At 64.7% G+C, this 12,003-nt stretch overlaps 2 protein-coding genes across 2 annotated transcripts in view; both read right to left on the bottom strand.

Moving 5' to 3' along the window:
* The window catches only part of MNEG_2972 (hypothetical protein), a gene marked incomplete at both ends in the record, with an annotated part of 5,944 nt that extends 570 nt beyond the window's left edge, over nt 1–5,374 (bottom strand). The window contains 14 exons of the mRNA XM_014048550.1: nt 60–213; nt 463–506; nt 715–796; nt 1,172–1,310; nt 1,646–1,714; nt 1,986–2,086; nt 2,356–2,467; nt 2,676–2,942; nt 3,263–3,371; nt 3,618–3,719; nt 3,925–4,147; nt 4,417–4,528; nt 4,813–4,980; nt 5,306–5,374. Coding sequence (XP_013904004.1) covers nt 60–213; nt 463–506; nt 715–796; nt 1,172–1,310; nt 1,646–1,714; nt 1,986–2,086; nt 2,356–2,467; nt 2,676–2,942; nt 3,263–3,371; nt 3,618–3,719; nt 3,925–4,147; nt 4,417–4,528; nt 4,813–4,980; nt 5,306–5,374 — 1,751 coding nt within the window. The remainder of the gene's footprint in view (nt 1–59; nt 214–462; nt 507–714; nt 797–1,171; nt 1,311–1,645; nt 1,715–1,985; nt 2,087–2,355; nt 2,468–2,675; nt 2,943–3,262; nt 3,372–3,617; nt 3,720–3,924; nt 4,148–4,416; nt 4,529–4,812; nt 4,981–5,305) is intronic.
* A 1,157-nt stretch (nt 5,375–6,531) lies between these two features.
* MNEG_2971 (putative Cell division protease ftsH) lies at nt 6,532–7,566 on the bottom strand (the record flags this gene model as incomplete). Its single annotated transcript, XM_014048549.1, has 3 exons — nt 6,532–6,882; nt 7,258–7,341; nt 7,552–7,566. 3 exons carry the CDS (start codon nt 7,564–7,566, stop codon nt 6,532–6,534), a joined length of 450 nt encoding a protein of 149 aa, XP_013904003.1.
* Between the last annotated feature and the right edge of the window lie 4,437 nt (nt 7,567–12,003).

The following is a 12,003-nucleotide window of genomic DNA, read 5'->3' as shown; positions in this document are numbered from 1 at the left end:
CCGCCGCTGTCGCGCTCCTGCCGTTGCTGGCGGCCGCGGCGGGCGCGGCGGCCGGCGACGGGTGCTCAAAGTCGGCGTCGCTGAGGCCGTCGTTGTATGACAGCTTGGCGCCGCCGTTCTGGACGCGCAGGATGTGGGTGGCCTGCAGGCTCTCCGCGAAGGACCTGTTGTGGGTGATGGCTATGATGGCGCCCTTGAACTCACGCAGGGCCCCTGCGTTGGGTTCCAGAGGGGGCGCGACGGCGTGGCGGGCGCGTGGTTTATCGGTGAGCGTGTCCTAGAGAAGCCGCGGGAACACGCGGGGACAGGGTGGGCGCTCAGCTGAGGGGTGGGTGGGCGAACCGCGTCGGCCCATCCCTGGCGTGGGCCGCACCCCGGGGGCGTGCGGGGCAGGGCTGTACAAAAAGGGAAAGGGCTGTGGCGGGGGCGGTCGGAGCCGTCAGCTGTGTGCGCGCTGCGCACCTGTGAGGGTCTCGATGGTCTGTGCATCCAAATGGTTGCTCGCCCTGCAGGGTGGTCAAAGCAGGAAAAACGTCATGCCACACGTTCAGTGCAGAAATACTGGAGCGCCTGCTGCCGCGCCACAATTGCTGTATACTTTCAGGGCAGCCACAGCAGAGACGGCAAGCAGACATGCAGACATGCGCACGTGAACACACACACGCGCGCGCGCGCGCGCGCGGCAAGCACACACAACAGCTCGCGGCCGCTCACTCGTCCAGCAGCAGCACGTTGGCGGGCACCAGGGCAAAGACCGCCAGCGCGACGCGCGCCTTCTCGCCGCCGGACAGGGAGCCTGCAGCCAGGTCGCGGGCAAGGGGCGGAGGGGAGGGGGTTCATCCCTGCGCACGCGGCTGGTGCAAATGCGGAACGCCTTGCGGAGGGGGTGTACAAAACAAGAGCTCCAAGGCGACACAGCCGCCTCAGCCATGGGCGGGCTGCCCGATACGCCCCCTGATGCTCCGAGACACCGGCCTCAACGCGGAGGCGTGGGTGGGGGGGAGCGCCAGGGCGGCTTTGCCCGACTGCGCGTCACGCTACCCTGCAAAGCACAAGGGGGGGGGCAGCTGCGGGCCCCCGCTTCGCCTGATACTTCCCCAACTCGCTTCCCCCGCTTGCTGTGCCATTCTGCAAAGCTTTGACTTCTAGGCAGCCGGCAGGGGACCCCCACCTATGGTCTGCAGCGCCATCGACCCCACCAGCCCCAGCGCCCCCAGCGCCTGGCGGCACTTCTCCAGGGTGATGCTGGAGTCCTCCTCGCGCGCCTTCTCGCACACATAGTCCAGCGCGGGGCGGTCCAGGGGCAGCTCCTGGGGTTCAGAGGGGTGCGGGGTTGGGGATTGAGGTCCAAGGGGTTGATCGAGTCCAAGGCCGCAGCGGTGTCAGGGGCGGAAGGGTGGGGGTCGAGAAATCAAGACCAATCCAGTCGGAGGCTGGTGGGGTGCGATGCCTGAGTGCGGGCGCCCTGGCTTGGGCGGCAGCGAGCGCGCCCCGCAGACAGAGGGGCTGCCGCACCCGCGGTGGGTGGCTGGTCTTCAAACCGCACAGGCCTTCAAAAGGTATCAAGCCGCCCTTCTGGATCTTCAAGAAGTCGAGTGTTCAAACATAAATGGACATATCGAACACGCCCAAAGCCGCCCCTCACCTGCGCAAGGTCTTGTGAGAAGATGCCCAGCTTGGCGCCCTCCCCCAGCTTCACCCTGCCCGCCCAGGGCTGCGGTGAGAGATGGGGCACGTGGGGGGCGGTCCGCAGAGTGAGGGGCGGGATGAGGGGGTGCGGCGGCGCGAGGAGGATGGGGTATGGCGCCCCGCATGTTGCGCGCACGTGTTCTCGAGCGACCTGGGGAAGCAGGCGCCTGCCGAGGCCACCACCAGCTGGAATCCCTTGAGTCCGATTGCAAGCGTGAACAAGAATGGGATATAATCCAGAACCCAGCACAAAAGACCAAGGAACACCAAATCAATAAGGAGGCATGGGTGCAAACCTGGACGGTGCCGCCGATGGTCTTGAGCAGCGTGCTCTTGCCGGCCCCATTCGGCCCCAGCACCAGCACGCGCTGGCCCTTCTGGATGACGGCGTTGACGCCTGCACAAAAGGTTGGGGCGGACGCGTGCTTCGTTGACACAAGCTTTGAGGCGGGAAGGGAGCTGATATGTGCACACCATGCGTGTGGTTCTGGACGTGCAGCCGCAAGTGCCTGGACATGCAACCATCGCGGTGTCCCAGGCAATGAGAGGGGGGCCAGCAGCCGCGATAGTTGCAAGGTAGGTTGGCTTGTCGACAATGCGCATGCACATGCACATGCATTTTCGTGCGTGCGTGTGTGCGTGCATGTGTGTGTGTGTGCAACGCACCGGACACGACCGGCGGCCGGCCGGCGTCCGGTGAGCCCCAGCCTGTGGCGACATCCTGCAGCTCCAGGACATCGGTGAAGCAGGGGGGCGGGGGCGGCAGCTTCAGGGCCACCTGCAGAAGGCAGGGGTCCGAGGGGGCGGGTGGGCAGGCAATGAAGCGAGGTGAAGGGAGGCGATGGTTGGTGGGGTGCGCCGAGGGTACGGGCGCCACAAGGAGGTTTTGAGAATGCATATTCCCGGCTTGCGCCCAGGTGCGATGCAGAGAGCAACCACGGAGGTCGACTGCAGACAGAAGCGGCGGCTCGCCCGCGCCCGCGCACCTTCCGGGCGTCCCCCGGCCCCGCGCCGCTCGACGCCGCGGGTATCTCCGGCGCGCTCTCCCTCAGCTTGTCGAGCTGCTTCTGCCGCGACTGCGCCTGGCTGGCCTTCGACGCCTTGGCGCCGAAGCGGGCCACGAAGGCCTCGAGGCGCTCTATCTCTGCCTGGGTGGCGGCGGCGGTGGCGGCGGCGATGGTCTCGCGCTCCTCACGCATCTCGAGGAACTTCTTGTAGCCGGCGGCAAAGTGGTGGAGCTTCTTGCCTCGGACCTGGGGTTCGGGGCGGGGGCCGGCGTGGGGTGATGGGGTCGAGTCCTACGCTCCTGGAGGCGACGTGCAGGCACACATGCATGTACACATGCTGATGCATGTGTGCTTGTGTAACTCCAAACTTGGTCCCTGGTCCTGTGTGCCCCTCGAAAAGTCCACAGGGCTGCGCGCTTGCTTTTAGCCAGCATGGGGAGAATAAAGGGAATGGAAAATAAAGCCCTGGGGCTCAGGTTTTTGCAATGGAGGTTTGGCCCGTCGCTCCTGACAAGCTTCACGGGTTGCTGGTTTATAGATTATATGTGAGTGGGCGTTGAACGCACCTCGCAGATCCGATCGCATGCGCCCTCCAGCAGCGCCTCGTCGTGTGAAACCAGCACCAGGGTGCCGCCGCTGGTGGCCAGGAAGCCGGAGAGCCACTTGACTGCCGCACTGAGATCAAGATGGCGACCACATTGGTTCGATAGGGCAGGTCAATGAAGGTGTGTCGAGCCGACAGGGTGCAATACGCTGTCTAAAGCTACCATCGCCGTCATCTGCAAAGCGTTGGTAATGCAGTTCCGCGATGCCTACTGTGCCTGTTGCCTGTGGCCATACAGCTGGCAGTGCACCCAGGGCTGCGGCGCACGTTTCGACGCGATAGGCGTCTGAGTGCCCGCCCCCTCGCACGCCACCCACCTGTCCAGGTGGTTGGTAGGCTCGTCCAGCAGCAGAAGCCCGCCAGACGCACCCTTGGACGCCGCCTGCCCCGCATCGCTCAGCAGCAGGCGCGCCAGAGCACTGCGACCGTCCGAGTGGCGCGGGCCCGGAGGCGGCGTGAGTGCAAAGCCTCGAACACCACCGCGTGTTCACGCAGTGGCGAGGCATAACGCAGAGTGCAGGCTCTGCCGTCAACCGCCGCACCAAAGTAAACCCACCAGTCCCCGCCTCATACACGCCCCAGCCCAAAGGCCGTGCCCGCGCCCGCGCGCTGCCGTCCGCTCACATCCTCATCTGCCAGCCGCCGCTGAACTCCGCGCAGCTTTTGTGCCACTGCTCGGGCGCGAAGCCCAGGCCCGACAGCACGCCGCCGATGCGGCGGTCGGCGTCGTAGCCGCCCGCGGCCTCGAAGGCATCCTGCGCGTCGGCCAGGCGGTCGCTGGCCTTGGGGTCACCAGCCAGCATCGCCTCGCTCGCCTCGGTCATGGCCGCCTCGGCGCGCACAATGGCTGCAGCGCGGGGCGCCGCGGATCCGCGTGTGAGAGAGAGAGAGAGGGTTAAGGGTTCCGAGGGGAGCGTGCGAGAGAAACTTGCCGACAGGTGACAGCATGTGCCGTCACATGACAGCAGTGCGTGCACCGACTTCACTACCTCGCACTGCTGCCAAGGAAAAAACCGGCACGCAGCCCCCGGCGGTACCGCCCGCCGTTGAGTGCAAGAGCGCGGCTCGCGCGGCAGTGCGCTCATGCATGCGGCTGCGACTGCACGCGTTGCGCACCTCTCATCTGGCTGCGCGCCTCGTCCCAGACGGAGCGCGTGCTGCCGCTGACCGCTGTCTGCTCGAGGTATCCCAGCTCCACCTTGGGGGCCACCACCAGCTTGCCATTCACCTGCAGGGCCGTTGAATGTGGTCACGCGGCGGTGGCAGGATTGGACCAACAGTAACAAGTGTTCAAATGCATGGGGACGTTGGGCCGGTCGCATCGCACATGCGCGGCAGGTGCTGCTTACATGAGCGGCGCACGGCCTGCGAATACTGTCGGAGCTGGCCAGCCGGCATCGCAGGGCCACGCAGGAGTCGCGCAGCGCTCCGCCGCGCACCGCCGCACGGCGTCGTGCTCACAGCGCCCTCAAAGCACGCACGCACAGCATGCACAGCGACCACAGCACCCACCGCGCGAACAGCACGCACAGCACGCGCGCGCGCGCAGCGCACCGACTTGAGCCCGGCGAGGGCCTTGAGCAGCGTCGACTTGCCGGCCCCGTTGGCGCCGACCAGGCCCACCCTGTGGCCCGGCATCAGCCGCCAGTCAACGTCCTGCAACAGGTCGCGCTCGCCAACCTGGGGAGGGAGCCGGGGCGGCACGCGTGTGCGTGTGGAGCCGTTGATAGGGCGTGATGCTGGACGGCGCGGCGGGCGGCCGTGGCTCGCGCAGAGCCGTCGCCTGCGCAGAGCACTGGCGACCGCGCGAGCAGCGCCCTGAATGCGGCCTTGCATGGAGCCTGGTTGCCACTGAGATCGCGGAACAGGCGGAGGGGACACCACACTTTGCGAGCCGCAGCTGCAGGCGGGATGCGCTTTTCCGGGCTGCGGCTGCTGCCTGGCTGCGGTGCGGTGTGCGCCACAAGGGCGTGGGTTGTGGATGGTCGCCTGCTCAGCGGCGTACCTGTACGGTCACGCCCTCGATCACCATCACAGCGCCAGCCGTCTCGCCGCGCGGGACGTTCGCGCCCATTACGTCTGCCGCAGGCGCCGCCACGGGCGCGCTGGCAGCCTGCACCACCGCCCGCACCGGCACCGCGCTCGCCCGCCGCGCGCTACGGGCTGCATGTGCGCGCATGGCGCCCGGCCGGGCGCTCAACACGCGTCCTTGCTGCATCACGCTGTGAATACGGTTGCCTGCAAATGCGGGGTTGCGCGGTGGGTCCCGATGCGCCAGGTGCGGCAGGCGGCGTGCCGCTGCCACAGCCCAGAGCGCATTTGGCATTGCAGTCCTGCTCGAGTGCGCTGCGTCCCAATATGCTCGCAGCATGTATATATTGACATGCCGCACCTTTCAGCTTCCAATTGAACGGGACGGGTGGGGCACCCTCCACAGCGCAATGGGCTGCCTGCTTTGGCGGCCGTGAACAGCAAGCTCAAGCGACTCTGAATTGACTAATATGCCTGTATATATGTCCTGAGCGTATGATGCCCTCTGGTCGAATGCCGATTCGTTGCCTCGCAAGTTGGTGCTCGGCACTTGCATCGGCATCAAGCGCTACACCAGTAGTTGTTTTGACGAGTCACTGTCTCTTCGGATACTCTTCGAATTCATCGGCGGGATTATGCCAACGGCGTACGCGCGACATAGACCCGCCATCTGGATCTTGACCCACAATGACCGGTACGTAGCAGGAAAGAAATCCAAGCAAAGGATCACTCGCATCGGCCATGGCCATGCCCTGTGATGCACGGTACCACCAGTTCCAGGTGACTCCAGGTGGTTTGCGCAAGTTGTATGAGGTACAGTACAGGCTGGCTTGCGGAGGGCGACTGGTGATGACCTGACCTGGCGCAGCATGGGCAAAGACGCAGGGACAAGGTTGTTGATGTTACATGGCATTCTGGACATGCAAAAATGCAGCACACCTTTTGAAAAGCCAAAACGCTCAGATACAGACCGCCACAATGTGGGCAGAAAATACAGACCGCCACAATGTGGGCAGAGAAACACTGCAACCAACCAAACACCATCAAGCGTAGTGTACATGTGGGGCGTGCCGTATCACTGAGGGGTTCCATGCTTTACACGTCAACCCAACCCATTTCAGGCAAACCAGTACAATACAGTGGAAGAGTAGAGAACCATAGAAACCCACAAAAGCCGCGACATGTGCCAGCAGCCCCCACTCATGTAGCCACCACCATTCCCGGGTCCATCCCTCTCCGCCGCCCATAGTTCTGCGCCTCCTTCCCGCCCCCGCCGCCCGCTGCGCCGCCGCCGCCGCCGCCGCCACCGCCACCCCCGCCGCTGCCGCCGCCGCCGCCGCCATCGCCCCCGCCGCCACCCTCCCCTGGGCAATCCCGCGACTCTGCCCCCGGCTGCGCAGGCTCCGCAGCGGCCGCGTCCTCGCCGCCGCCCTCGACGGCTGGGCCGTTGCGGTAGCGGTCGATGTTCTGCAGCGTTGCGGAGGTGAAGGGGCGCTTTCCCAGCAGCTTCTCCACGGCGTCCAGGTTCAGCACCTCCTGTGACAGCAGGGCCTAGGTGGGTGGAGGGTGCAGGGTGGCTGTGTCAGTGGTGACTGATTTGGGTGATCATGAAAGTGGGTTGCCAAGATTGCGACTTTGGCGATACAGAGATCCAGGCACACCAATGCTGTTTTTGGGATCGTAGAGGATGTCGAATACAATCCTTGGATCCTCGGCAAGGGGGCCCAACAAAGCGCGGGGCGCGAGCAGCAGCCAGCACGGGGCCGACCCGACCGGATGGATCCCCGGGCGCGCGAGCAGCAGGCGCCCGAGCAAATGCCCCGCGCGGCACGGCCGGCGAGCTGGTCAGGGCGCGCTGGAGGGGCCGTTTCAAGCAGCGCCTTAACCCATCACATCCCCCCCCTTGGGCAGACTCTGCCCGGGGACCTGCGCCATGGCCTCCACCAAGTCACTCTTTTCCTTCAGCAGCGCCACCGTGCGTGTGTAGGCTTCGCGCACGAAATCACGGACCTGTTTGACATTTTGTTTGGGGGTTGCCAAATGGTGCACGCATGTAATAAGTGCCATCCGTGCACAGAAGGCGTGGACTCAGCTCGCTCAAGGGGTCAACCCACCTGGTGTTTCAAAACGGCAGCACACGCACTCTCAAAAGCATGCGGCAAGCGCACAGGTAGGGGCGCAGAAGTGGGTTATTGTGCGCATGTTCGCCCCTCGGCGCACCTCTCCGTCGATCATTTGTGCGGTCTGGTCACTGTAGGGGCGCTCCGCAAATGCCTCCTGCTTTGGCGGGAAGGACACCAGCCCCACCTTGTCGTTCATGCCGTAGATGCTGACCTGGCGGGGGCATGCGTGTGTATGTGTGTGTGTGTGTGTGCGAGTGTGTGGACATGTACAAGTGTGTACGCGAGTATGTCTGTGTAAAAGTGTTGTCTGTGTGAGCATGTGTGCTGTATGTGTATGCACGTGTGTGGACTGCGCAGGTGTTGTGAGGGTCGCGCAGTGGGACTGCGTATGGAGCACACAGGGCGGTTCAAACGGTGAGACAGCATGCGGCGGCCCCACCCGCCACAGCACACTGCCACGCACAACTCAGCGGCGCGGTGCAAAACGCACGTTGTTACGCGGCTTGTCCCTCAGGTACGCCCGCGCGACAATTGCCCCCCCCCCCCATCTCGTGGCCGCATAAATGCTGCGCTGTAAACTGATGGCCCACCTGCGCGTAGGCCATCTGCGTCACCTTCTCCAGGTCATTCTGCGCCCCCGTGGAGATGGCCCCAATCATCACCTCCTCCGCCGCCCTGCCGCCCAGCGCGGCGCACACCCTTTGGGTGCCGTGCGGGCGCAATATGGGCGGTGACACGCACGCAACGGGTGGGTGAGGTGAGGTGAGCTGGAGTGAGGGATCTGGAAAAGGAAAGCGGGCGTCGAGGGTGAGCTTTGACGCGGAGCGGGGTGGCAGATGGTGGTGGGGCTAGGGCGACGGCAAGGGCGGCGGCAATGGCCGCGTGCTTGCACAAGCCAGCAGGCAGGCAGGTGCGTGGACAGCCGCCGAGCAGGTGACTCGGCAGGCTGGAGGGCGCTTGTGCGCACCTGTCAAGCAGCTGCTCCTTAGTCAACAGCAGGTTCTCGTTGGGCAGGTACTGGGGATTTGGGTTCATTGGTGGATTGGAGGACGGGGGGGGATAGGAGGGCGTCAAAGTCCATTTCAACAGCTGTTGATTGTGAGGTGGGAAGTCTGGACAATTGGTTTGGGGGAGATAGGCTGCTTTCATGGCAAGTGCACCACTGACGCCCAGGACGGCGGGGCAGGGCGCCCCCATTTGATTTTGGTGCCAAAACCCCCAGCAGATGAGCCCCGCGCCGCACGCTGTAAACCGAACACCCGGCGGAGCCGCCGCGCGTGTGACGCCGGCGCGGCCGCCCCGTGCTTTCCCACGCGCGCGCCCCCACCTGCGCGAACCCAAGGGCCGCCGTGCCGCGCGGCACTATGGAGACCTTGAGTAGGGGCTCTGCGTAGCGCAGGAACCAGCCCACCACGGCGTGCCCGGCCTCGTGGTACGCCACGGTGCGGCGCTCCTCCGGGGAGATGACCTTTGGGGGGAGGATGGGTTTGGTGCGCGAGTGCATTGGGAGGGGGCAGCGGGAATCGCTTCATCACAGCGGCTGTTAGGTGGTTGGCGGGCCTGCGCCAAACGGGGGAGAAACTTGGGGTTGATGTTCATCGCGGCAAGCCAAACCCCCACAAGCAAGGGGACAGGGAGGGCAAGCTGCTGCAGAAGGGCCCATACGCAGCAACACATCCAGTTGCCCGCGAGACCGCGCCCGTCGCACGGCTCGTCTGTTCGGCTGTACCACCCCCCTTTCTGCCCCCTGCCAAACACGCGTGCATCAAAGACCTGACCAGCAGCGCCACTCACGCCAGCAAAAAAACACCGCATCATTTGCTGCAAACGACCATCAGACCCCACCTTGTTCTTCTTCTCAAGGCCCCCAATCACGCGGTCGATCGCCGCCTCAAAGTCAACCAGGCCGACACACTCCTTGTTGCCGCGCGCCGCCACCAGGGCCGCCTCGTTGCACACGTTGGCGATGTCGGCGCCGCTGAAGCCGGGGGTCAGCGCCGCCAGGCGCTCTGTGGGTGGGGGAGGGCGCGACAGGAGGGAAATGTTGTGCCCGCGGCGTGAGAATGGCTGGGACCGCGCGCCACGCAGGGGCATGATTATCTGGGTTGTTGGGCGTGTCACAGCCTTCGGAGCCTTTCAGAACCTTGGAAAATTGAAATTGCCCAAAGAGGCGCCGAAGGAGCGGCGACTGATGGGGCAAAAGCAGGCACTGTCTGCTGGCACCTCGTTCAGGGTGATTTCAGGCACAGACCCTTGGCACAGCCAGAGCCCTACCCCCAGCCAACGCCCAACGCACCCGCATAGTCGTCGATGCTCTTCTCGAGTTTGAGTTTTTTGAGGTGCACCCCAAATATTTGGATGCGTCCCTTGATGTCTGGCGTGTCGATGCTGATGGTGCGGTCGAAGCGGCCGGGCCGCAGCAGAGCGCGGTCAAGGATGTCGGGCCTGATGATAGTGGCGGGGCGGGGGCCGGGCGGCGGTCGGGATGATTGGAGGGAGAATGAGTACAACATGGTTAGTCGACGGATTCATATGTTTCGCGAGCCCCTGGCCACGCGTCCACAAGGACATGCCTTGCAATCGAATTTGCAGCTGGAGTTCAACCGCCAGGCGTTCAACCCCAAACATCCCCCAGACGCCGCAGGACCACGTACGCACTCAGCCGCCTTTCCCCGCTCGCACATGCGCGCACACTGACCTGTTCGTCCCCGCGAGCACCACGACCCCGCTGATCGTGGCGAACCCGTCCATCTCCACCAGAAGCTGGTTGAGGGTGTTCTCGCGATCATCGTGGCCCCCAGCCGCGGAGCCGCGGCCGCTGGCGGTCGATGCGGCAGCAGGTAGGGATTTGAGAGGAGAGGAGGTTTCACGAAGAAAGGGTGGCGGGGATTGGGTGGGGCTGAAGGCAAGGTATGCGCACACACTTTTGGGTGTGCAAGAGAGACTCAGCCGAGGCCACCACCGGTTCCCAAAGGCCCAGCGATTGCAGAGTGTGCGTGCAGCACGCAGCAAAACTGGCAGCACATACGGCCTCAAACCCGTTGTCACACGCCCCCACTGTGATCCTCTCGCCCAGGACACACCCCATCTTGCCCGCCCCCCTCCCCCAAAAAAAACCCGCAAAGCAAGCGCTCTCAGGCGACGCAGCTGGGCCGCACCGTGCGCGCCCGATGGCGTCGATCTCGTCAATGAAGATCATGGAGGGGGCCTGGCTGCGTGCCTGCTCGTATTCCGATCCAGGGACGGGGGGCCGCACGTGGGGGTGGGAGAAGGTGAGGCTTGCTGCCAACACTGGACGGCACGGGCGCGGCAGGGCGGGGGTCGCGCGCACCCTTGAGCCGGCCTGGCCCGCAAGCCGCGGGCTCAGCTCGAGGGGCGCGCCGCCGGGCGCTGGTGCATGTGCCCTGCCGGTGCTGTTTTTCAACCCCGCCGCACCGGCCCTGCGGATGGTCGCTCGAATGACTTGCGCGCTCGCGCTCGCAAGCGGACTCCACAGGGACTGACCCGTTCGCCACGCGGTCAATCCTCAAGGCGTCCCCAGGGGTCCAGGGTTCAACAAGCCCAGGGTTGCCCCTAAACCCTGTTAGGGATACACACACACACACACACACACACCTGTGCGAAGAGGTCCCTGACGCGCGCAGGCCCCACCCCCACGAACATTTCCATAAAGTCCGACCCGCTGATGGAGAGGAAGGGCACCCCGGCCTCCCCCGCGGTGGCCTTGGCCAGCAGCGTCTTGCCGGTGCCGGGGGGGCCCACCTGTTGGTTGGGGGTGGGGGGGTGAGGGTGCGGGCGGGGTTTGGGGGTTTAGCGAGTGGCGAGGGTGGCGGGTGCTGGGCGGCGCGAGGGGCTGATTTGGGGACGATCTGCAGTCGACAGGAGCCTGGTGAGGCTCATTAATTCCCGGACAGTGATGGATCGTGAATATCCCCAACCCGCACAAGCCCATTGTCGCGACGACCAGACCCATCGCGCGCGCACACACATATTCAAGCGCTCACAACCGCACGCACGCGTGCATGCATCAGGTCCCCACACGTCATCACTCATCCACCTGGCACCCACCAGCAGGGCCCCCTTGGGGATCTTGGCCCCGAGGTTCCTGTATTTATCGGGCTTTTTGAGGAAGTCCACAAATTCCATGATCTCTGCCTTGGCCTCGTCGCAGCCCGCGACATCCTTGAACGTCACCTGGGAGGGGGTTCAGAAGGAGCGGGGGTGCCTGTTGACACCACTGGTTCACGCACGCGTGTGCTCTTGCAATGGCATGATTCAAAAAGGCCATTAGAAGTTTCATCAGAGTGTGTCAGGCGACGTCACAAAGGGCACGCTGTGCACGGCGACAGCTGAAAACCTGCGGTGCGTGGGAGTGTGGCCCCGTCCCGGCGCACGGGGCAGCGCCTCGCGCAGCCGAAGCGGCCCCGGCTTTTGCGGACACCACCCAACCCGTCGGCGCGACCTGCCCCTCAACCCCGTGACTGTCCCATCAGATACCATTCATCGGCCCCTCACCTTGTCCTTAGCATTCTTGTCCAGTGTCCCCACC

This window comes from Monoraphidium neglectum (genome assembly GCF_000611645.1).
Source record: "Monoraphidium neglectum strain SAG 48.87 unplaced genomic scaffold scaffold00356, whole genome shotgun sequence".
Classification (NCBI taxonomy): domain Eukaryota; kingdom Viridiplantae; phylum Chlorophyta; class Chlorophyceae; order Sphaeropleales; family Selenastraceae; genus Monoraphidium; species Monoraphidium neglectum.
This window is presented reverse-complemented; position numbering and strand designations above follow the sequence as displayed.